The sequence below is a fragment of the Protopterus annectens genome, chromosome 3.part1, assembly GCF_019279795.1.
Source record: "Protopterus annectens isolate FY-2018-M chromosome 3.part1, PAN1.0, whole genome shotgun sequence".
Taxonomy (NCBI): Eukaryota; Metazoa; Chordata; order Ceratodontiformes; family Protopteridae; genus Protopterus; species Protopterus annectens.
The window spans coordinates 1,407,575,534-1,407,603,004 of record NC_056732.1 but is presented as its reverse complement, the minus strand read 5'-3'; the positions used below and the strand labels follow the sequence as shown (position 1 = coordinate 1,407,603,004).

The 27,471-nt window shown below is 37.1% G+C and overlaps 1 protein-coding gene across 15 annotated transcripts in view; it reads left to right on the top strand.

The window, feature by feature from the left end:
- Positions 1-27,471, top strand: part of SCRIB (scribble planar cell polarity protein) — a 2,800,411-nt gene that overhangs the window by 1,124,588 nt on the left and 1,648,352 nt on the right. For all 15 annotated transcript variants that reach the window (XM_044067477.1, XM_044067487.1, XM_044067486.1 and 12 more), the window contains 2 exons: positions 12,129-12,398; positions 15,512-15,622. In XM_044067477.1, coding sequence (XP_043923412.1) covers positions 12,129-12,398; positions 15,512-15,622 — 381 coding nt within the window. The remainder of the gene's footprint in view (positions 1-12,128; positions 12,399-15,511; positions 15,623-27,471) is intronic.

Below are 27,471 nucleotides of genomic sequence, written 5' to 3'. Positions count from 1 at the left end.
ACAAAATGTTAAAACCAAGGACACATTTAAATACAAGTCATAAGATACCACATGATAAACACACAGCCAATAAAAACTGAAAGTTAATTAACCAGCCAAGGAATCATTTTAAACACATTTGTTTGAATTTCAAAATAGGTTTAAAAAAATATATTTCATTTATAGCAGGGGGTGATCAGCATTTAAACGCAAAATCCACTCGTATTCTCTTGTTTCCAATTTATTATTCAAATCAACACCCCTTATATTCTTCAGAAGCACATCAAAACACTAAAAGAAAAAATATGAGTATTTCCATAGTCCCCAAGATGATGTGCTTAATGCATTAGTCATAATGCCCCCTACGTATCTCAGATTTATGCTCCACCATCCTTTCCCTCAGCCTGCGAGTTGATTTTCCTACATAAAACGCAGGGCAGACTTTACAGGTAGATAAATAGATGATATTACTAGTATTGCAGTTAGCATAACAACTTGCATTGTATACTTTATTTGTAACCGGATCCACAAACTGCAAGTCCTTGTTAATATTTATGCAATTTGAATAATCTTAGCAAGGGAAAGTCCCCTGCTTAATCGATACAGGTTTTGTCTGTGAGAAAAAAATCTTTATAACAAAGTAGCCTTTTCAAATTTGGACAAGTTTTATAAGAAAAACTGTAGCTATGCTTAATATAATCGTTCAGTTCAGACAATGACAGCAAAATACACCAATTACTACTACTTATTGCTTCTATGTGACTACTATAACGACTATAAGTAGTAACATAAAACAACTTATTTCTATTTCTGGAGGTGACTTGCTGAGGAACCGTAGATTCAAAATATGGTCACAAGGAATTATTCTTTCCATTCCTCACACTCTGAAAACTGTTTTCTAAGGAGGCTTTTTATCATCACCCCTATCTATAAATTCCTCCATCATTTCCTTTATCTGGGTGGAAAACAATCCATCATCGGTATTCAGCCGACAGACTCTATTAAATTGTGCTTTAATGATACTGTTGTGCATGCATTCTTCCTTTATTAAGATATTTATTCCTTTGTGACTTTTTTATGTACTGTCATATTCAACACTTTATCGTTGAAAAAACCTCAACATCAAGGAAATTTAACCTTTCCTTTGAAAAAGCATGTTTAAATTTCAGGAAATTGGTGGAAACATGTATATATTCAACAAATTGTAAAAACTCAACCTCACTTCCATCCCAAATTAAAAAGACATTATCCACAAATCTACGAAAAAACAACATTTTAGATGTTAATATAGAATTAAAAATATGTACATCCTCCCATTTTTTCAAAGCAAGGTTGGCGTATGTATTGCCCATTGTAGTACCCATAGCTACCCCAATTAACTGACGATAAAACTTGTCATCAAATAAAAATACATTGTTATCCAACACAATATGTAATAATTCACACACAGTCTCTATTTCACAGCCATTTTTCCACCTATTTCAACTAAAAGGTCATGAGTAGCATTTATCCCATAATCCTGAGGAATCGTGGTAAAAAGCAAAACAATATCCAGAGTTACCAAAAGGTAATTCTCAATCTCATTTGCATTATACCATGTAGAAAATTGAGTCAAAAAATCACACACATCCCTAATAAAGCTTTTGGCATGCTTTAAATGACCACTCAAAACAGATTGCAGATATAATGATATACATTCAGTGACCCAGTCCCCTCCAGATACTGTTGGTCTCATTGAGGGGTTACACAAAGATTTATGTATCTTTGGAAGACCATAAAGTCTAGGTATAACTGGACAAGGGACACTGAAATAGTGGAACAATTCAAGTGAACTATCACCATTAATTTGTAAATTATAAATTAACAAATTAACATTTTGAATGCATTTCCGTACATCAACAGCAGTAATTTGTTCAAAGGCATAGTTATCATTTAATACCTCACTAACTTGAGTGAAATACAGTTCACAATCCATTAACACAACACCTTTGTCAGCTTCTTTTATAATTATATTCTGATTACTTTGCAACTCTAATAGTGTCTTATACTCATTTACAGATAAATTAAAAAAATCTTTTACAGGGAGGGTGCTATTCAAATAAGCACAAATCTGACTTTCACATATCTCATTAAATGCTGTGATTACAGGGTGGCTAACAGGAATAAAAGTACTAGACTTTTTATTAACACAAGATGGTAAATCAGCACCAATGCCAAAACATAATTTCAAATTTAAATTGCAACAAAATATTTTTAAATCAGTCAAAATGTTTGTAAGCGAGTCTGCTTTATTTAAAAGAGAGATGTACAATTCTGTAAGAATGTAGGAACTTAGATTCACTACCAAACCAGAAGCAACAGTTCTTAATGCTTGCTGTGGCTGCAAGTCTGTGGGCGTTGTTTGTAAATCCCTTCTCTCGTTCTCGTCTGAGGCCTCTCCTGGGAACGGCCCCCTCTGTTGCATATTGACTTCTTCTGGTAACCTGGGGTTGATTGCCATGGAAACTCTGTGAAAATTCTTTGGGGCGGTTCTAGGAGATGTCTTTATGGAGATGGCAGAAGCAATTGGCTGATTTAGTCCATGTGAAGTTGACGCTACAGCAGGAGGTTCTGTAGCATTAACAACATCAGAATTTTGAGGACATTTATTAGTTGTAGTTCATAGGTTCATAGGTGTGTACTAGGCTAATGGCCCTGGGGCCTTTACACGCCTAGCCATAGGATTACCCTGGCATAGTGCCACCTGACCTTCGTTCCCAGTGCCTCTGTCGAGTAGAGCCACTGGTGTTATCCCCGAGGTGAAGTTTCCTATCCACTCATCAAGATTTCTCTTGAAAGAGGGTCAGCGAGGTGCTCTGCTTGACATGCATGGAAAGTCTGTTCCATAGCAAGGGCAGTCTCTGGGTTATGAACCTGTCCCTCCAGCATGTTCTGTTAATTATTGAAATGAGGTTGAGGTCTCTGGAGCGTGTGGTGCTGAGGGATTGGAATTTCTTTAGCTGTAGCATTTTTTTACAGAGCTGGGTCAGACATGGCTTTGTAAGTCCAGCAGAGGTCGCCTCTTATGTAGGTGATATGAGGCAGAGAATAGTTGGAGTTTTTTGGGACTGTCCATGTAGGACAAGTGTTTAAGGTCTAGGATCCTCTTTGTGAGGTACTTTTACGGCCTCTCCAGTTGTTGCAGGTGTCTAGTGAGGTACATGCCAAATGGGGTATTGTGCTCGATGATTGGCCTAATGTATGTTCAGTAGATGTAAACTCATCCAGGTCTTGCATAGAATGTTGTCTAGTCAAAGAATGACTACTAACAACACCAGACTGGTCAGTACGACCCAATACCGCCTTCCTTTTTTCTTCTTTCGGCCATGAAAGCACACGGTCTGAACAAAAATCTGCAACATCCCTATTTAATTTATGCTGTTTCTGCCGTTGAAGTTTAGCATCATATACAGATAACATTCCAACATAGTCATATTCAGCAGCAAGATTTGTAAAAGATGGAGAATTAAGTATTTCATTCTCCATCTGTATAATATCCACCTGTAAACTCTGTTCAATATCAACGAATAAGTCATTCATTAAAGTCATATAATCCAAGCTCAATTTTATATTGAGTTCTTGCCAACTTTTCAAAAAAAAGAATATATATTTCTATAGGAAGGCATCTTCAAAATACGTAAGCCACGTGGAACAACGTTAAGTTCAAGGTAAGCCGAAAAACTGTAATGTTGCCATTGCAAATTTTTAAACTTTTTTTTATCTTCTGTTCAAGTAAAGACAAGTTTTCATATAAAGTGGCACAGTTCTTCCCAGGTTCACCAGTAGAGGCGGATGCATCATCCTTGGAATCAAACTGCCCAACTAGTGGATTAGGGCGAGAATGAAGTAACGTGCTAATTGTTAGAGTAGTTGTAGTAGACATAACAAGAACAGCAAAGTAACAAAATAGCAAAACTTTAGTGTGTTCAGCACACTGGAGAGAATACTTTTTCAAGGGCTGATGAATGAAGAGAATTGAGAGAGAAGGAAGGTTGGATGATGTGGGGATAGTAAATCAAGGATGTGCAATGGATTAGCAAGGAGGAAGTAAGGACAGCTATGAAGAGGATGAAGAATGGAAAGGCTGTTGGTCCAGATGACATACCTGTTTGGAAGCATGGAGGTGTTTAGGAGAGATGACATGGAGTTTTCAACCAGATTGTTTAATGAAGTCTTGGAAAGTGAGAGGATGCCTGAGGAGTGGAGAAGTGCTTTGGTACCGATCTTTATGAATAAGTATGATGTGCAGAGGTGTAGTAACTACAGAGGGATAAAACTGATCTGTTACAGCATGAAGTTATGGGAAAGAGTAGTGGAAGCTAGGTTAAGAAGGGAGGTGATGATTAGTGAGCAGCAGTACAGCTTCATGCTGGGAAGAAGCACTACAGATGCAATGTGTGCTCAGAGTGTTGATGGAAAAGTATAGAGAAGGTTAGGAGTTGCATTGTGTCTTTGTGGACTTAGCGAAAGCATATGTTAGGGTGCCTACAGAGGAGTTGTCATATTGTATGAGGACGTCAGGAGTGGCAGAGAAGGATGTAAGACTGGTACAGCTTATGTACGAGGGTATTGTGACATTGGTGAGGTCTGCGGTAGGAGTGACGGATGCGTTTAAGGTGGAGGTGGGATTGCATCAAGGATCAGCTCTCAGTCCTTTCTTATTTTGCAATGGTGATGGACAGGTTGACAGACGAGATCAGGCAGGAGTCCTTGTGGACAATGATGTTTGCGAATTACGTGATCTGTAGTGAGAGTAGGGAACAGGTTGAGGAGACCCTGGAGAGGTGGAGATGTGCTCTAGAGAGGAGAGGAATGAAGGTCAGCAGGACTAAGACAGAATGTGTGTGTGAATGAGAGGGAGGATAGAGGAATGGTGAGGATGCAATGAGTAGAGTTGGCAAAGTTGGATAAATTTAAATACTTGGGATCAACAGTAGAGAGTAATGGTGAGTATGGAAGAGAGGTGAAGAAGAGAGTACCGGCGGGGTGGAGAAGAATGTCAGGAGTGATTTGTGACAGACTGGTACCACTAAGAGGGAAAGGGAAGGTCTACAAGAGGGTAGTGAGACCAGCTATGTTATATGGGTTGGAGACTACAGCTTTGATAAAAAGGCAGGAGTCAGAGCTGGAGGTGGCAGAGTTAAAGATGTAAAGATTTGCATTGAGTTTAGCGAGGATGGACAGAATTAGGAATAGAGGATCAGCTCAGGTTGGATGGTTTGGAGGCAAAGCCATCAGCTCAGGTTGGACGGTTTGTAAACAAAGCCAGAGAGGTGAGATTGCATTGGTTTGGATGTACTGAGGGAGGGATGCTGGCTATATTGGGAAAAGGATGCTAAGGATGGAGCTGCCAAGTAAGAGGAAGACCTAAGATAAGGTTTATGGATATGGTGAGAGAGGACAGTGCAAGTGGTTGGCGTGACAGAGCAATATGCAGAGAACAGGAAGAAATGAAAACAAGTAATCTGCTGTGGTGACCCCTAATGAGAACAGCTGAAAGATGAATTAAATATAGATAATAGATATATAGATAGATATATAAATATAGATATATAGATATAGATACACACACACACACATATATATATATATATATATATATATATAGTGAGAGAGATTTATACTTAACAAATAGATGCTATGTTTTTGATGTGAAATAGTTCATCCGCCTAATTTTCAGACTTGCTGTAGAATATGCTGTAGCACCCTCATATAATCAGACACACTCCTTTAAAACATCCAGAAATCTCACCCACTTAGACCTAAATAAATTCTCAAGCATTCTAAAAACCCATAACTGGTTCCCACTAAAAACTCTCCCCCTAGATGAGGCAGTTAATTATTTCACTAAACACTTCTTAGATACTCCTAACACCTTATCCCCCATAAATATCAAGCGAACAAAAGTTAATCAAGCCTCATGGCTAACAAAATTGACCAAAGAATGCATCCATCAGAGAGAGAAAACATGGAAAACTTGGCAAAAAGGTAGAACACAACAAAACAAAATTAATTTCAAACAACTAAGAAATAGAACCAAGCAGCTAGTAAAAAAAGACAAAAAAAAAATTCTTCTCTAGGCTAGCAACCTTACAAAACAATCCAAAGAAATTCTGTAAGTCAGTCTCCACCCTTCTCAATCCTGACACTACAGAATCCATCTCCATACCCGATAAGACCCCTCAGCAACTTTCCCATGACTTTAATACCCCCTTTATTACCATCATTCAAAAATTAATCAAAGATTCCTCAACAAGCCCAAATAACATATTCCCTGAGTACTAATATTGCCAAACAAAATGACAATGTACCACTCATTCCTGACAAAAATTCCAGTCCTTCCACAATTCACTCATTTTCTATTCAACCATTACCCACTTCTCTCATATGTAAACTATTAAAAAAAGCTCAAACCTTGCTCCCTTTCCGCAGACAATCTTCCCCCAGAATACTTGCAACTAGCGGCAATTGCATTTCCAGTTAGTATTCTTATAAACTGCTCTCTCTCAGAAGGATATGTTCCACATCTATGGAAAAAATCTATTATTACTCCACTACATAAAGGTGAAAACTCTTATGACTTCTCAAACTATTGCCTCATCTCTATACTTTCTCCGTTATCCAAAATACTTGAGAAGTGTGTACACACACAGTTGTTCAAGTACCTCATTGATGATCATCTTCTCTCTCTCACTCAACACAGTTTCCACCCAGACCACAGCACGGTTACAGCCCTACTCTGTTTCACTGATACTGTCAACAAAGCCTTGGATACGGGTCACCCCACATCAGTTATCCTATTGGATCTATCAAGGCTTTTGACACAGAATCACATACTAAACTTCTGGTCAAATTAAACCTAGGCTGTGCCCCCACATCCCTCAACTGGTTTAGTTCATACCTAAACAGTAGACAACAATCTGTAAACTGGCATAGCGTCCAATCTGATTATCTGTCAAACAACATAGGAGTCCCCCAGGGTTCCATTCTGGGAACATTACTTTTCAGCATCTTTATTAATGACCCCCACAAAGTCTCTCAGCTAAGTAAAATTATCCAATATGCTGACGATTCAACAGTAATCTCTACTTCAAACAATTTCTCTGACCTCCTCACAGTTACTCAAAATGCTTTTACAGAGATTGAATCATGGCTAAAAAATTCACAACTGCTACTAAACGCAAAAAAAAGAAACACTTCTGTTATTCTCTTCAAAACCACCAGATATAGACTTCAAAATTTTATCTAAAGACGGAACTGAAATAGAATTAGTAAACTCTGCCAAATGGGTCTATATTAGAACATCAAAGTTTCAAAACTTTGAATGTTCTAATATCGAACCCTATTCAGCGAAAGCTGAAAACATCGAACATACAGAACAGCGAATTTTTTCCTAGGGAAAAAATTTGCTGTTCCAAAACACACACACACAAAAGCACACCAAACAAACTGCAATCCACACATATACACCTAAAATCTTACACCTAACCCTCCACTAAACTATACACAAACCACTAACTATCCACTTACCTTAACCCAAACCCTAACCCTAAGGTCCATCACTATTGCACACTCACCTCACCCGCGCCCTAACCCTAACTCACCTACCCCGCCCGAACCCTCATGCCCACACAATCACACACTTACCTGACCCGCGCCCTAACCCTAACTCACCTAACCCACCCTAACCTTCACTTCCACACAATCACACACATACCTAACTTGCATCCTAACCCTAACCCGCACTCAATTGCACACTTACCTGAACCCAACCCGTAACTTTCCACCACAGTGCTGAAAATACTGAAACAGAAACGGACAACTGAATTCTTTCCCTAGGAAAAAATTTGGTTTTCTGTTGCTTCGATATTTTCAGCTTTCGCTGAATAGGGTTCGAGATTAGAACATTCGAAGTTTTGAAACTTCGATGTTCTAATATAGACCCCTGCCAAACTACTAGGCATTACAACTGACGACAAACTCAACTTTGAAAAACACATTCTCAGCGCAATGAAGGAAAAACACTTTAAACTTGGCAAATTTTATCGTAATAAACTTTACATGGACAAAAACATCAAAACAAAACTAGCAAACACCTTACTAATCTTTGCCTTACTTTATGGCACTGCCATCTTTACTAACCTTCACTCATCCGTCAGCAACAAACTTCAGTCTTGTTACTATAAAATAGCTAAATTCGCCTCAGGAAAGCCTTACCGCTTACACCACTGCCAAGCAATCTCTGAACTGAACTTGTTAGATTTCCCAAACTATCTTTGCTATACACAACAAATCCTAGCCCACAAATTAATTTGTAAACCAAATACCTGCCCAGCACTCTCATCAGTACTGCATGCTTATATTCCTTCACGTACCCTTAGATCCTCCAACAAATTACTACTAAGTGTAACCAAGCCCAGTAAAAGAGCTTGGACAATGCTTGGTCTCCCGTAGCATTGCAAAAAAGTGGAACTCCTTGCCCTCCCATATTACCAAATTGACTGACTGTATAAAGTAGCATTAAAAACATACTTCCTTAAACTGAAATGCCAATGTAAATCAGACAACCCACCATAACACCAGCACCACTTAATTTCTAACCCAGTTTTATATTTCAAAATAGTTTTCTACCAGACTGCATCACAGCTCTATTACCACAGAAACTGTTTCAGCAAGAACTGCCATGTTTCTCATGCAGTACCATAAAGAAACAGCTCAAGATTTTTGTAATATACTACCAACTGTTATCTAAGTTTATATAAGTTCTGATATACACTAATAAGTTTTATATTGTCTATATATTTACTTTTATAATCTTTTAACTTTTGCTTATTTTTGCTATTTAAATTTTTTGTCTACGGTCTATGTTTGACTGTTAATTGTGGAGCTTTTCTCCTCGAGCCTCCACTGAAAATGTGTTCCTGACCCAGTGGACTTTCCCGGTCAACAAATGTCAATAAATAAATAAATATGTAACTGTTGTTGGAGGAACTATTTTTACATCTGAAAAGTAGTTAATGCTCACACATGCAGAGACACCAGATAAGCTCACATGTATAGTCAGAAACAGAGACTTAAACACAACATGCCAGCAATTACAGCCATTTATTTTGGCTGAGTACATTTCAGATGTTTCATTGTGATCAAATAAATGAAAAAATGAATACAGTGCAAGGAATTGCAGCCTCCCAACCATGCTTGTCAAATGCTCCTAATTTTGCTCACTCCCTCAAAAATATTTGACTTTCTGGTAAATCACTGAAGATTGGTGTCGGTCAATAAAACCAGGCATTGTAGTTCATATGTCATATTGCTAAGAAAATGTATGTTAGAAAAACAGATTTTTATTCCCTCTGTTGTTGGCTTTATCCATAATTTCTAGGCAAAGATGTTAACAGATGTACATTTAGTCTCTTGCTCATTCTCTCTCTCTCTTGCTGACTTACTTGCCCTGCTACTTTTTCTCATGCAAGCATGCGCAGGCACACCACTTTTTTTTTTCATTTTAATTACTTTCTTTAATATTCATTAATGCATTATTCCATCTTCCATCCCCACATCCTGTTATCCTTGAACACTGTATTATCTCTTACATCTCTCTGTCAGTCTGCATTCCTATCCTGCCTTCCCTTTTTTCACAATGTTTGTATATACCAGTACATTAGTCCTACTTCTCCTTTATTTCTCTCCAACTTATCTCCTCTCCTGTGTTTAGGCAGCATAAAATGTCAGCCATCTGCTTTTTTTAAGTCCATACTGTGAAGTGATAGACTTATTTCTTACCAGGTGATGTCTATAAATTAGTGCTCTGTTGAAGAAGGGTATATATGTTCATTTTGTCCATTGTCTTGTGTATGTTAGATAGATGTGTTCCCCTAAAAGAATAGAACAGGTTTAGGAGTGAGTGAGAATTTTGCAACATTCATAGCACATGGTTTGGGTAATAGATCAAGGCTGTTTATTAGCATTCTTCAAATTAATAAGGTTAACAGGCTTATCTTGTACTTCTGCTAAGCAAAGTTCCAATCTGCCCTAATTTCCAGTAACTCAAGTGAGCCGAATAGATCCTGGAGTAGTTATTAAAAAGAGTAAGGGGAAATTTCCCTAGTGTCCTGAACACATTTCCTAACCCATTTTCATCATGAATATCGCCTTCTGTGTCCTGTGGGCCTTGTCTAATAAGGCTAATCAGATCTACAGAAGTAAATAAGTGAAGTGAGGGTAAACTGAAGGTAGTAAGATTGTGACAGATATGTCAAATAAGTTATTAGATGAGAGTAGGTTAAGTTAATATTGTGCCAAAATGTCACACTTAAAGGAAAGCTGTGTTCCAGTTTAGGGGTTGGTTCAGGGGACCAGAGTCTACTTCAGCTCCTAATTTTTCTTTAGTACCAGGTTTGTAAGTTTATACTGTGCTGCGTTATGACTAATAGCTGATGTTCATCGTGTTTCACTGTTGCAGTCATTACAATTGGGTTATCCTGCTGGCAAGTGATATTGCACTGATAACTTTACAGTAGAAGTCCTCTTTAAATACTGTGAACATTTCCTTCAGTTCCCTTGGTGGTGGTTAAAGTTAAAAATTAGGAATTTCATTTATTAGACTTCCCTAAATCCAAATGTGCATTAGTAAACATAATTCTTGATAAGTAGATTTGGCACTGGGGTGTTCCTGTTAAATTTCTTTTGTTTGGGTTTTCTATTTGTAACAGACCAAGTTACACACATTTTACTAGATCACTTAATGTTGCAGAAAAAAGAAAATCTAAATATTTAGCCTTACTCTAATAATATTTTCTAAACAATAAGTATCTGAAATGTAAGTTTGTGAGTAATAGCATGAATGTGTTTTGAGTGCAACAAATGTAGTTACATGATGGGAGAAATAAAAGTCTTTTTGATTATACTAAATTTAATTTATTCACTATTAGGGCAAAATGATTTCCAGTTTTATTTGAAACTGTTGTAAATAATTATTATTGTCGTCAGCACCCCCACCCCATTTTCTCGTTTGTACATGGGATCGAAGCATTGCATCATTTATCCCCACCTTCCTTCCCCTCTACTCTGAGCCATTCTGCTAGCTTCTTTGACTGTTATGCTATCTATCTTTTGGCTAGGCATCCTCATTTCCTCTTGATTTCTCTTATGTCTGTTGCTAATCTTCTTTACCAAACTGACTACTGCTTTCCTGCACATGTGACCGAACCAGTGTTTACTGCTTTCCTGCACATGTGACCAAAACAACTGTAGTCTGTTCTTTTTGATGTTCTCTGCATTTGGGGGGGTTAGTTTAGCTTCTGCTCTGATGTGACTTCATTTCTTTATCTGTGTGCATCCTACTAGTCGTCTTGGGGACTTTGTCTATTACCAAGAGCTTCCTCAGCCGCTCTGCCTTCACTGCCCAAATATGAAATAAAAATAAACAATCTAATTTGTAAAGCTGGGTAAATAAAAGTGCTACTTTGCTAGCCTGAGTTACACTCCATCATTGCATTTGTAACAGCCTTCTTCTTGACTCCATAGGTCTGACTATTTCATTCAGTTTTATAATTGGTAAATCTTTGACTGAAACATAAAAACTACTTCACATAGGACGTATATGGCAGTGTTCTGGTAATGAAAATCAAATGCTTTAGCTGGGTTATAGTAAAAGGCAACATGTTCACTTCTGTCAGTATGCTCATAAAATGAGATGTGAACTTCAGTAAGGTTGATTTAGTCAGACCTTGATAACATTTATTTACAGCAGTTATATGGAAAGATGTGCATGTAATTGTATTTGAGCATACTTGCTCCCATCAGCACACTGTAGGAGAGTTAGCAATGTACTAGTCAAAATAACATTGGTTTTGTGCATTGTCCTATGGGAGATGGTCTACAACTTGTTCTTGGTCTTGTACTACATGCTGTGCTGAAAGTTGTTTATCTCATCTGTTGTATGTAAACATAAAAAGATAATGCATAATACAAATATTGTTTGCCATTCTTCATTTTTGTTGAATGAAAGATGTTTGTCAGCATGATGTTGTTGTGTTTTGTATTATGTTGAGGGAGCTCTATGTGGTCATTAGCAAATGCTGACTTTCTGGGTTTATGGGTTGTTTTAGATCAATGGGGTAGACATGACAGAAGCCAGACATGAGCAGGCAGTAGCACTCCTTACTGGCACATCCCCCACCATCACCTTGTTGGTAGAGCGAGAGATACCACAATACCAAGCCGACAGAGACTCTGGTGATTCACCAGCACTTTTCAGAATGCGCCCTCATTCTCCACCACCTCCCAGCCTGTTGTATCCAGATGATGAGCGGAGTGAGGACATCTCACCACAGACCAACCATGTGAACCGTCTAATGGAGGACAACTATCCCATTGAGGTGAGATTTAAAAGCTGCTAACTAATAGCTGGATGCTTTGATTAGGTTGTAGTTCAGCTAGTAATATCTTTGTCAGTGGCAATTGTTTTTTCTTGTCTGTCTCAAATTGTAATCTGTGTTCCATAGCTGTGGCATTTCCCCTGGAGTAATACAAACTCCCATCAATTTTTTGCTTCCATGGCATATCTTCAAAGGACAGAAATGTTATGAATTCCCTATCCTAAATTTTATGTTCATAACTTGTTGAAGCTGAAGAGCAGATGGCACTGTGTGGTCATCATATCTGGCTGAGATTTTCTACTTTGGTCTTTTTTTTTTCCTGAATGCTGATGTAGTGCACTCTGTGTTTGTAAATGAACACACAGCCTTCATGGTGTCTTAAATGTCCATTTTATTTGCACTGTTGGCATTACCATGATGAATTAGCCACTTAGCATGGTATGTATTTATTAAATGTTTTCATTTATTCCAAGGCAGTATAAAGTACAGCTACTAGTGTACGATACATCAGTGTTCAATAGTTTAGTTTTGTCCCTGAATCATGGATGACAAACAGCATAGGAGTGAAGAATTGTTGCACTAGTGGATTGCCACAAAGGTCAGTTAAACTTTTTGTGAAAATTGTTGCAGAGGTTAAATGTACAAATAAACTGGTGTTCATAACTGATTTCCTCTTTTATTTGTCACTTTATTTTCATCCCCATTCCATATGCCTTAATGCAGAGTAATGTTTTAAGCAACACCTCTGCCATGAGATTTTTCTACACTGTAGTCCTACAGAAGGTGCAATAGATATAATGAAGTGCTCCCTTGAAACAGCAGTAGCAACCTGACTTGGTTTTCCACCAGTAGTAGATGTAATAGTGAAATGAAATGGTGAGTTGAAGACTTGAGTGGGATAGGGGTAAAGAATCTTTTTAAGAGAAGCAGATCAGTGAAAGACCTGAGGTTTGAACTGTTTACAGATATTAAGGGAAAGTGGTGCGGAGTGGGTTAGCAGCCCTTGCTTTTTCCTCAATAAGACATTATTCTGTTCTGTATGTGCAGTCTGTATTAAAACAGAACTTGTTGGCAGTCTAGCTATTTTGGAATTGTGCTGTTTACATACAGGCCTTTTATGCTATACTTTGCCACTGACCATATGTGACAGGAGTGATGATTGTTCTTAAATCCTGCTTTTCAACTTAACTGAAGAATTCTACTTTTATTTGAATTAGCTGGAATGTTCTGAGAAATTAAGTGGGCCAAACTATGGATTTTAAATGCCCCCCCACCCCCCCCACCCCGCACCCCCCCACCCGCATCCAGCATGAGCAGTGCATCTTATTTTGTTGTTACACTGTGGTAGTTTAGGTAAAACTTTCTACTTTGGAAGCAGATTAATGAAAAATGAATGTCTGGAAATATTAAGTGGTATAGATTGATGAATACCAGAGTACGACTCATATTGTCTGAATTTGATTAGCAGCACAGATGGAGGGACAGGACTGGGGACATTTGGTGAGTGGCCCATGCCAGCTCTCAAAACTTGGGGGGAGGGCAGTGTGGCTTTCCACATTGATGGCACCTGCTGAAATGTAGATTTGACTGAGAACCAGCTCTGCACAGACAGAGGGTTGGCATGTGTTGGTTGCAGGCATGCACCCTTGTGTGAGCAGCAGTAGGAGTATCTAAGCTGCCAGTGGTAAGGCATTAAATTTGTAAGTGGGCGAGTCTTCAGGATATACAAGCTGTCCCTTTCCCTAATACCGCTTTCTTGTTTCTGAAGGGAACAAAAGGGCTAATTAGGCTCTGTGGTCAGGAAACAGATGTGTCATGGACCCTTGCTTAGAAGAAAAACAAATGAGACATTTTAGGTGCAGGAAAAGGGGGACATTGGGCTAATCCAGGTTCTAGTGGATTTCCACAAAAAAAAGGGTCCTTTGTTAGTATAATTGTACAAATAATGTCTTTGTCTTTTAAGTGTTACTAGTTTTAAAATAATTTAACTTGCATGCTTGTAGTTATGTAAATGGTACTAGTACTGATGTTGAATTTTTCATTCCCGTAGGATTCATACTGAAGCACTAACTTTTAAAATATTTTATATGTTTTAGTATTTTTTAGTATTTTTTTAATAATGTGGTGACTACTAGGGATCTAAGGATGACATGAAGATTTGACACATTTACTTCAATGTCTTTGCTGTTGTTTTGTCTCGTGAATACAAACTATTTTCATTAAGGGATTGGTAGTATACCAGTGCTAGTACTATTTAAATAACTATAAGAGTGCAAGTTAGTTTATAGCAAGTAACACTCAGACAAAAACATAATTTGTGCTGTTATACTAACAAAGAAACTCCTCTTTTTGCAAAGCCACTAGATGTTAGAATCGTATTCACAAATAAACTGCCCACAGTAGTACTGTGAAAGTTATACAGTTAAAATAATTTTTTTTCCTTTAGGCTACATTAAAAAATGCAGACAGTATATCACTGAAAGGAACTGGAGTGGGTGCAGTACACACTGTTTATACCCATGCATCATGTAATGCTGGCATGGTCCGCAATGGGTTTGGATCCATGGAGAGGAATACTACAGAGAGAAAGTTGCTGAATGGTACATGGGTAAAGGATGACTGTCCTAAAGTTGCAGCTTGCTGAAGTGTTCTTTAAGAGTATGATGTCAGAATTCCATGATTCTTTAAGCTCTGATTATTTCAGAAAATTGCAAGTCTACATAAAATGTTTTCATGGTAGTCGTGTTTGCTTCTGTTGCCTAATTTATGTGCAGTAAAGGTACTGAAACATCGACATCCATTTAAATAAAAGGGAATGATATGAATTGATTCTGGTGTACTGCATTTTAGTAGAGCTTTTGTCATCGTGTTGTATGTTACCGATCAGGTTCTAGCCTAGGTAACTTGTGAAAAGTTTGTGAATAGTGTACTAGCTGCAGTTGGAGCCTGTTGAGAGAAGTATCCCACATTCTGTGTCATCAGTGTATTTGTATTTCCTCTGCCCTACCATTTTTGGGAAGTTACTTATATTTCCTGCCTTCTTGACCCATGATGAAGCCATGATGGAGCTAGTTGCCTTTGTCAGATCTCACTATTTTCATTTTTTGTTGCAGGAAGTCTACCTTGTAAAAGCAGGTGGGCAATTGGGGCTGAGCATCGTAGGTGGTAGTGATCATTCCAGTCATCCATTTGGCATCCATGAACCAGGTGTTTTCATCTCAAAGGTAATAACCTTACTTTCTGAATTTTTAGAATTGTTGTGTAGGCACTACTGGGCAATGAAGGTACTTGATTATGTGAGACTGACAGTTACTGAATGAACCCCAGGTCCCATTTATTCAGCATTTATGGCCATTGCTCTCTGTATAGCTTTAATTGGCAACTTTGAGAGATGCATGGTTGGAGAAGTTAGTACTGAATATGGTATGCAAGGTAAGTATTACTGCAAAACCTGTAGAAGTTGTGTATATGTAGTGCTGTTGAGTCATAACTGACTGACTGCGACCCTATGGGCGCAAATGTGTGCACACATTTCTTCGCAGGTACACACACGTGTGTGTGTGTGTGTGTGTGTGTGTGTGTGTGTGTGTGTGTGTGTGTGTATATCTGTGTGTGCACGTGTGTGTATATGTATGTGTGTGCGTTTGTGTATATTTGTGTGTATGGATTCACTTTATAATTTCGAAATACTGAAATCCCGAATTTCAGTATTTCGAAACCATAAAAGCCGAATGGCCTAAATCCTGAAACTACACAATCACGAAACACAAAATCACGAACAGAAACACACCATACACCACACACATCATCCAACCCAAACCACAACAAACAAAACACACACAAACACAAAAACACAAACAAATAAACCTACACTACATATAAAAGGGGGGCAAGCCCCCCTGTACTCCCCATGTGGGGGGCAAGCCCCCATCCCCCCACTTATATATACCAACTCTGAGATCGCACACACACACACACACACACACACACATAGAAAGGAAACTCACACCCACACATTCTACAGCCCCTCGCACACAAATATCCAACATATACAAGCACCAACACATCCAACACTTACACACCCTTACTTTCACCTGCCAACTCTAACCCACTCGTACAACTAACAAGCACATTAACATACACTTAAACTCCCACACAAAGCCCTAACAAAACACTTACCTTAAATTACACCTAAATCCATACACAACACGAAACACCATCCAGTCACAACACTGTACGCAATGCACCGTAAAGCCATAACTGCAGATTCGAGCTACTCGGATTTGCTGTTATGCACTTTCGCGATTGTAAACATTCAACTTTATAAGTTTGAGATACTGAAATTTGGGATTTCACTATTTCGAAATTATAAAGTGAACCTGTGTGTGTGTGTATATATATCTATATATATATATATATATATATATATATATATATATATATATGTGTGTGTGTGTGTATATATATATATATATATATAAATATATATATATATATATACATATATTTGTATATACAGATTTTGTATGCATTGTTTCTCTGAAGAAGTCCTATACACCGATTAAAGGATGAAAGCGCTAAGGAAACTGCTTTGCCTGTGAGTTTATTTGCATACTCTCCTAGTTTAGTTTTGAAGTTTTTTAGTGCTATATATATATATATATATATATATATATATATATATATATATTTATATTTATAAGTGTACTTTAAATAATCTAAACACCCAAATGATGACAGCTCCAATGTTGACACAAAAATGTTGAAAAAAAAATATCATTGACACAATTTGATGTCATTTTTCATTTTGTCCTCAGCTGTTGGGTTTGGATCTGATCCTCGGATCTGACTTGGGCATTACTTTAGTTTATGGCCCCCAAAAAGCTCTTGAGCTCCTCCCTTTACCCATAATGCACAGACCCCTACCATACCTTGGATCTCTTTTGCATCTAGACGTGGTCACTTTCAACTGTTGAAAGTTGTAGAGTGGGAGAAAAGTTTGACATTTTATAACTTTTTTTCTATTGCTTCAAATTCTGTTAGTTTTCATTCCTCTAAGTTATAGCCTTTTTTCTATTGTCTCAGCATATTTTACACACTTTTATTGTGTATTTCTGTTTTGCATTGTTGGTAGGCTTTCCTCCCTTCCCTTCTTTTCTATAATTTGCACAGTTAGTGTAACCGTTTATTATCATTGTTGGTATAATGCCCTTTTTTCCTTGACTCTTTCCTAAAAAAAAAAAATAAAAATATACAGAATTTTAGTTTACTTTTCTATATGACTGTTACTCTCTTGTAATAGTAATGTCTGAAAAGGGAGACAAAGGTCTGTCTGGCTCTAAAAAATGCCATAAATGTGGACACAAGTTGCCCTTGTCTGATGCACATGTTTTGTGTTTATTGTTTGGGTCCAGACCATTTAAAAGTTGATTGCGCTGTCTGCAAAGCCTTTAATCCCAGAGCAATCACAGGTAGAAAAAAATAAACTTATTCTGAAAGGACTGCTACCATCATCTTTCTTAGGCTATTTCTGGGGCTCATCCTCCCAAACCAAAACATAAGGAGTCTTTGACTCATTCACTCCAGAGCAGTTCAGAAAAAGCTGCCTGCTTAATTCCACCTTAGGAACAACAGTGCAGCCTGAGCTCATTTTCAGAAAATCCATTTGTAATAGCATACTGAAAACAAATGTTCATAACTCTTTAACTATAAGAGCTAGACTAAAAATGTAATCGCGAAAGTTGTTCAGCAGACACTGACCTTTCCAACAGTGTAAATGTTGATAGTGCATATCAAAGTCATTATTATGTATTTGGCAAGAAATGTTGATATTGTGCATATTTGTTACCTTTTTGGAAAAGCAAAGCACAATATCTTGGTCACTGTACCTTGTATACCCATACAATTTGTATTTAATTTTTTAGTATGAATGTCAGCTTTAAAGTGATACCTTAACTATTACTGTGTGATGCTCCTTTACTGAGAAAGTCACAGAAATATGATTAATATAATATTTCTCATAATTGATAAAAAAGCATAATATCTCATCACCTGTAAAAGAGCCTATATATCAGTGTAGAAGTTGTGTATCTCAATGTCAGCTTCAAAATGATGCATCATTTGTGTCATCACCATGCTCCCTTGCAAAGATATGGGCATAATAATGAGAAGTATTGGAAATGTATAATTTTCATAATCCTACAAGACTAAAACTGTGATATCTGTACATGTGTATAGTGCACAGACACCGTTCTTTTACCATGTTGTAAGGAGTAAGACTGTCTTCAAAATGAGGTATTACTTGGCACACTGACATGCTCCCTTGCAAAGTTATTTACCAAAATGTGAAAAAATCATAATTTCCATAACCTAAATCCAAAACAAACTTTGATATCTGTACATGTGTACAACACACAGGCACAGTTCTGTTACCATGTTGGAACGATCAGTACTGTCTTCAAAAATGAGGTATTATGTAGCATATTCAGATGCTCCCTTGCAAAGTTATTTACCAACATATGAAAAAAAAAATTCCATAACCTAAGTCTGAAACAAACTTTGATGTCTGTACTTGTGTACAACATACAGGGACAGTTCTTTTACCATGTTGGAACTATCAATACTGTCTTCAGAATGAGGTATTACTTAGCACATTCAGATGCTCCCTTGCAAAGTTATTTACCAAAATATGAAAAAAAAATCCATTTCCATAACCCGAGTCCTAACAAAACTGATATCTGTACATGTGTACAGCATTCAGAACCAGTTGTTTTGCCATGTAGACACACAAGATTGTAAATATATGCATTTTTGGTGTAGCCAACATACTGCTGAATCAATACATGTAAAGAGAAAAAGCAAGTTAAGGACCGCCACTCCACTAATGAACCCAGGACAGGCATGGGACTTCAGTGGCAGGCAAGGCCATCTGATCTGTCCGATAGCAGTGCTGGCTACCCACTCAGACAGCTGATACAACTACAGTCTCACGACCTCCTTCAGTGTCAGCAGTCTGCCTTACCTATGCCTTTTCTCTTTACATGTGTCCATTCAGCAATGGACCTAAGGGATCAAGCTCCGTATTACTAAGCCCTTCCTGTCCTCTGAACTCTACACATGCCTGATAAAAGCAGAATAAAAAAGTAGTATTGCAAGATGGTCACTGACATATTAGATTGTATGTGGTAGCACTCTCCTGAAACAGTTATTATTTCTCAGCACCTTCACCAGCTCCCTACCACAGTTATTTGCCAAACTCAGAAAAATATATTTTACACAACACAATTCATAACAGAGTTTTACTTACCATATTGGTCCTACTTGGTCATGGGTGTTTTCCATTCTGACAAGCTGCATGTTTACCAATCCTGCATACGTCTCCTCACACCATTGTGGATGTCAGTCAAGAACAACGCAGTGCCCTCCTCAGGTAAGTGAACGCCATCCCTTCTGAACAGATGAACATATTCTGTGGTGATGCTGTCATTGTAGATTGTAGATCCACCAACCCTGTGCATCAAGCCATGTATGAACCCATTCTGTAAACGTCTGACCTTGTGAGCTGCCCATTGACTGTTTTCTGTTTTCCATATCTGTCGAGGAATTATGTCAGACCACACAAAATGACAAAGTGGCCACCACGACTGCAGGTGTTCAAAAATTGCTGTGATTTGAAACTGTAGCCTTCCGAATGGTTGACTGATGACATCATTCCCTCCAATGTGCAGCACAAGATGTCGGGCTCAGGGTAGATGGAACACTTCTCTTCCAACAACTGCAGTACTCCGCTCCAATGCATACCTCTTCTTGCAATCCAGTATACCTTCACACTGGATGTGGGGAAGCTCAAGTTGTAGTGGTTTTCACTCAGAGGCATGACTGGCAGCCCAACGAATGTAGAAATGGCCACATACCCATACTGTCACTTGTCGTTCTCATACTCATGAAGCCATGTCAATGTCAGAAGGTGGACGAACCTGCACAGGAAAGAAAATGCAAACAGATTACTTCTAATGTGTCACAAAACATCCAACAGACCAAACAGTGTTGTAGGAAGTCACAACTTCAGTACTGTTTAAAAGTTGGAATATCTTTTATTCATGAGGTAAGTGCTTTCATGGTGTCACCTCCACTTCTTCAGACCATAACAGAGAACAGTATTTCACAAGACACACATATATATATATATATATATATATATATATATATATATATATATATATATACTCTCCAATTAATTCAAATAGACCAATAACAAGCTTCAATGCATTTGGCTTTCTTAAAGACATACAAACACTAAATTGCCATATTACAATATTCTAGAAGTAAAATCACTTGAATGTTACTTCATTCATCACTAGACAAGTTAAAGACAAGAAAATTTCCTTTCATAAAAGCTAAAAAATACATAAAAGTACATCTAATAAAAAATGCATGAAGAATATACCTAGCAGAAAAATATATATAGTGTTATATCAAAAGACCATTTATTTCTCACACTGCTTACTGAAGCATAAAATAAAACTACTTAAGAATTCCCTTTTCTTCAGAATCTGACAAAAAATACATGGAGAGTGTACCTAACGGAGAAATATGTGGTGTTATCTCAAAAAAAACCTTAATTTCTCACACACTTACTGAAGCATGAAATAGAACTACTTAAAAAGTTTCCTATTCTTCAGAATAGGTCTTCTAGGAATTCTGTCATTGAGTCCTTTTCCTCTGTCTGCTTTTAGCCTAATTATCCACCTAATTTCTGAGGTTTCAGTATAGTTGGATACATCTCTCCCTCTTTCATTTTCCTTTATTTCTTCCATTGCTAAGAATCTGAATGTGTACTGTTGTCCCTCCTGACTAACATGTTTCGCCAGCGCATTAGTAAGGGTCCCTTTCCTAATGTTATTTATATGTTCCCTTATTCTATACCTAAATTTTCTATTCGTTTTTCCCACATAATATGCTGAGCAGACTTTGCATACTGTCAAATAGACTATATTCATTGAGTTGCAATCAGCTGACACTTGAAAGGACAATGTTCGTCCTGTGTCAGGATGATGAAAATTGTTCGTAGTATCTATATAACAACACTGATTACATGCTTTACAGGTATTGGTACCTCTTCTACTATTGTTCCTCATTGTTGTTCCCCTTGGATAACATAGCATCCTCTTTAAAGGTTTTCTGTTCTTGAAAAGAAAATTCGGTTCATCACCTACTATATTCCCGAGTTCATGGTCTGATGCTAAAATAGGCCAATGTTTCCTTATTACATCAGTTACTATGTGTGTATTTCTAGTATAGTATGTTGGTACCCTTACCCCTGTGTTCACCTTACTTTTCAATGAAACTGTTCTATCTAAAGTCATTCTAGATGAAAAATAGGGTTTACCTATATTCTTTCTCCATTCACCAGCCCCTTCTAATATTCCTTCTGTATATGAGTAATTATAGCCCCTCCTTGACAACCTTTCCTTAAATTCAGTGAGTTCACATTTAAAATCATCATCCTTGGCAGTTAACCTTGACGGTGTATTCTTCATGCATTTTTTATTAGATGTATTTTTATGTATTTTTTAGCTTTTATGAAAGGAAATTTTCTTGTCTTTAACTTGTGTAGTAATGAATGAAGTAACATTCAAGTGATTTTACTTATAGAATATTGTAATATGGCAATTTAGTGTTTGTATGTGTTAAAGAAAGTCAAATGCATTGAAGCTTGTTATTGGTCTATTTGAATTAATTGGAGTGTGTGTGTGTATATATATATATATATATATATATATATATATATATATATATATATATATATATATATATGTCTTGTGAAATACTGTTCTCTGTTATGGTCTGAAGAAGTGGTGGTGACACCATGAAAGTGCTTACCTCATGAATAAACGATATTCCAGCTTTTAAACAGTACTGAAGTCGTGACTTCTTACAACATTGTTTGGTCTGTTGGATGTTTTGTGACATATTTTTGAACTGTTTTACCAACAGCTCATTTATCCTTGCTGCATCTTGTTTGGTGTTATATTTATCGTGTTTTTGGCTGTGGCAAGGAGCATCGGCAGAAGGGGAGCATCAGCAGCCTCTTAAATAAGGATATTGAGGTTGGACATATAAAGGAAATCCAGCAGATAACCTCAGGGTCGACAGTAGAAAAACTTTTAAGCTTTGCTAAAGGTGGTGATGATCCCCTTCTCACATCTATGTCCTTGAACAAGGATTTAGAAAATGAGAGGGATGAAATAGACTATACTACTTTCATTAAGAACATACACAAAGTGGAAGATATTCTGTTCACGATTAAGAAGTTACAGGCACAAAGACATCATATGGAAGCCTGTTTAAGGAACCGTGCTATTCCAAGAGGCTTAAGAATTTTAAAGATGCCCAATCAAGGGGAACGTTGCCCTGAATTATTGTCCAGATGGCAACAACTGAATTTGGAGACCAGTTTCAATGATATACGTCTACGTATTGAGTTCTCTGAGAAAGAGGAGGGAACATTACAAGCAACACTAAATGAAGAGCAGAAATCTTTATTTTTAAAGTTTCCGCAGAAGTTGGTAGAGAAGAAACTGGATATGCTTATAGAATCGGTAACCATCTTCGATAACAAATTACTGCGCCAGAAGTGGAACAAGTTGTAGAGGGACAAACAAGACTTTAAGGAAAATCAGATCTTTGTTTGGCCCAAGACATATATGGAAAATTGGGGCATGAACACAGATAAACGAACTGTTCAGCCTAATACAGTATTAAATGAGAATTGCATTTTAAAAGAGACTGTGCCTTTAAATGAGCAACCAGAAGTATGCAAAAAAGCTTCTGCACCTTTGGCATCAGAGGTTACTAAAACGGTATCTACGAACATCACGCGATACTTAAACAAAGCATTTGAAAAGACTGTGCCGTCCACATTGGAGGGAGCACCTGTACAGAATGTGGTAACGCCAAATCCAGAATTGGATTTTCAAGTATTTCCAATCAGAAAAAGGTCGTTGAATTGGATGGAGGAACGGGATCGCTCATACAGCAGAGGTCGAACCAAGAGGAAGGGAACACATATCGCCAGGATATCCGCGGGCAAAAAGGAGATGGGAGATGAATTCCCCTTTGTGTGGAATATATCGCAAAGGGAACTTACTGAGCATGAGTTTAGTGACCTTAACAAGGGACTATCATTTATCCCTACACAGAATGCAGATATAACAGACACAGTTATTGACTTAAAAATATTTGGTAGGAATGTATTGCTGAAATTGTTCAAGGACCAGCATGGTAGTAAAGAAATGTTTTTTAGGAAGCCCAGTACGTTTATACGTCCTAGTAACCCAGTGGTGGATGTTTTCTTACAGCTTTATGAAAATGATTTATTTGAAGCGTTTGAAAAACAACATAATGGAGGTAAGAATTTTAATTTGAGTTATAGTGAGTATTGAGGCTTTAAAGGCACTACAGATGGACGATGAAATAATTATCAAACAAGCTGATAAGGGGGGTTTGGTAGTAGTAATGGATAAGAACTACTACCATAGTAGGATGTATGAAGTGCTGGGTGATGCTAATATATATTCTGAAATAAATATGAACATAATGAATGTTATGCTGAGGAGAATGGATGAAATCCACTGAGAACCTTTTGAATAATGAAATTACATTAGATTTATATAATTATTTCAAAGTGGAACACCCGAGAACACCTAGCATACATGGTCTACCAAAAGTCCATAAAAATTCAATAGAACCTCCCATGAGACCAGTTGTGTCTGGGGATGGATGGAGCACACAACCCATATCGATATTTGTGGAGAAGCAGTTGAGGCAGATTGTAAATAAAAACAAATACATATTGAGAGACTCCCAACATTTTCTAGAAGACCTTTTTGGATTTTTAGAGTTAGAGAAAATTACCCATAGAATGTTATTAGTAACCTTGGATGTCCACTTACTTTTTACTTCAATTCCCAACAAAGAGGGAGTTAAATATTTAAGGGAATATCTAATCAATGAAAGTGGTGAGAGGCATGTAAAGATTGACTTGATTTGCCATCTCATGGAATTGATTTTGAGCAATAATGTTATGTTATTTGAACATCAGTTATACTTGCAGAAAGATGGGGTGGCGATGGGTACACCATCAGTGAATAGTTATGCCAACATAGTGATGGCCAATTGGGAGAATAAATATGTTTTGAATAATGACAACTGGCCACAATTGAGATTTTATAGGCGCTTTGTAGACAACCTTTTTATGTTATGGCAAGGTGATAGAAATATGTTAACCAACTTCCATACATATATTAATCAAAGCACTCACTTTTTAAAATTCTCCATCAAAAGTTCTTATGATGAGTTGGATTTTTTAGATGTCAAGATAACGTGCAATGCAGAGGGTGAATTCTCAACTAGAGTACATAGAAAAGATTGCCATAGAGATGCAATTTTGCACAAGGGAAGTATGCACCCCCAGCATATCTTTAGAAATGTAGTTAAGGGGCAGACCTTAAGGACATCAAGGTTAACTGCCAAGGATGATGATTTTAAATGTGAACTCACTGAATTTAAGGAAAGGTTGTCAAGGAGGGGCTATTAATGACTCACATACGGAAGGAATATTAGAAGGGGCTGGTGAATGGGTAAAGAATATAGGTAAACCCTATTTTTCATCTAGAACGACTTTAGATAGAACAGTTTCATTGAAAAGTAAAATGAACACAGGGGTAAGGGTACCAACATACTCACATAGTAACTGATGTAATAAGGAAACATTGGCCTATTTTAGCATCAGATCATGAACTCAGGAATATAGTAGGTGATGAACCGAATTTTCTTTTCAAGAACAGAAAAACTTTAAAGAGGATGCTATGTTATCCAAGGGGAACAACAATGAGGAACAATAGTAGAAGAGGTACCAATACCTGTAAAGCATGTAATCAATGTTGTTATATAGATACTACGAACAATTTTCATCATCCTGACACAGGACGAACATTGTCCTTTCAAGTGTCAGCTGATTGCAACTCATTGAATATAGTCTATTTGACAGTGTGCAATGTCTGCTCAGCATATTATGTGGGAAAAACTAATAGAAAATGTAGGTATAGAATAAGGGAACATATAAATAACATTAGGAAAGGGACCCCAACTAATGCGCTGGCGAAACATGTTAGGAGGGACAACAGCACACATTCAGATTCTTAGCAACAGAAGAAATAAAGGAAAATGAAAGAGGGGAGATATATCCAACTATACTGAAACCTCAGAAATTAGGTGGATAATTAGGCTAAAAGCAGACAGAGGAAAAGGACTCAATGACAGAATCCCTAGAAGACCTATTCTGAAGAATAGGAAACTTTTTAAGTAGTTCTATTTCATGCTTCAGTAAGTGTGTGAGAAATGAAGGTTTTTTTGAGGTAACACCACATATTTCTCTGTTAGGTACACTCTCCATGTATTTTTTGTCAGATTCCGAAGAAAAGGGAATTTTTAAGTAGTTTTATTTTATGCTTCAGTAAGCAGTGTGAGAAATAATTTTTTTTTTATATAACACTATATATATTTTTCTGCTAGGTATATTCTTCATGCATTTTTTATTAGATGTATTTTTATGTCTTTTTTAGCTTTTATGAAAGGAAATTTTCTTGTCTTTAACTTGTGTAGTGATGAATGAAGTAACATTCAAGTGATTTTACTTATAGAATATTGTAATATGGCAATTTAGTGTTTGTATGTCTTTAAGAAAGTCAAATGCATTGAAGCTTGTTATTGGTCTATTTGAATTAATTAGAGCGTGTGTGTATATATATATATATATATATATATATATATATATATATATATATATATATATATATATATGTCTTGTGAAATACTGTTCTCTGTTATGGTCTGAAGAAGTGGTGATGACACCATGAAAGCGCTTACCTCATGAATAAAAGATATTCCAGCTTTTAAACAGTACTCAAGTCGTGACCTCCTACAACATTGTTTGGTCTGTTGGATGTTTTGTGACATATTTTTGAACTGTTTTACCAACAGCTCATTTATCCTTGCTGCATCTTGTTTGGTGTTAGATTACTACTAATGTTTGTCAGATGCATTGGAAGACTACATATATATGTATATCATATGCATTACCTGGTTAGCCCATCCATATCTTCAATGAAGAGTCTCCAAGTTCCAAGGCAAAAACAAACTGTGATACATGAACATGTGTACAGCACAAGATCACATTTCTTTTACCACGTTGTAAAGACTGCTGTGTCTTGAGAATGAGGTATTACTTAACACATTGACATCTTTGCTTAGTTAAGTCATTCACTAAAATATGAAAAAAATCACATAACCTAACTCCTAAAAAAACAAGCAATGCCCCAGAAAACTATATAGTGACTGTGTGATACAGGAAATTAATACATGATGTGTTCAATTGCAGTAGATCACAAAGATATGAAGCATATATAACCACAATCAGGACTTTACTGTGTATCAAACAATTTGTAAGAATGACAGAAAGAAACTGGTGGGGAATGGCTTGAAATGACTCCATGTAGGCAAAACCCCAAAACTGGCTTGTGCATTCATCATTGTGATAACCTCTACTTATGTGAATAACAGTGACAGCTGCTGAGAGTTTTACCTGAAAAGTGATAATGACTCAGTGCTATAGTGTAACTGCACTTATTGTTAGTGGTAATAAGCTGCATTTCATTACTTCAGTTCTGCATGCTCCGACACAGGTGGATATTGCTGAACATAACCTGTTGAGTAGGCATTCATTATATTACCTTGTGCAGCTGTTATGTAGCACAGACTCATTATAATCTGTTAGGAGAAGACCCGAGTAATTCAGTAAAATAGTATAACAGTTATATATTACTGATCTCCTCCTCCCATCTAACTTCCACATGACTGACAAAGCCAGGAAAAATGGCCAAAATATATTGCAAACTTTACCATCTCTCATGACCCTCAACCTGTTAGTTTAAAAATCAGAGACAGAAACTCAGATCAGGAACAGATTTTAAATATTGGTCTTCAATACTTAGCAAGTAATGTCATAGCAAGC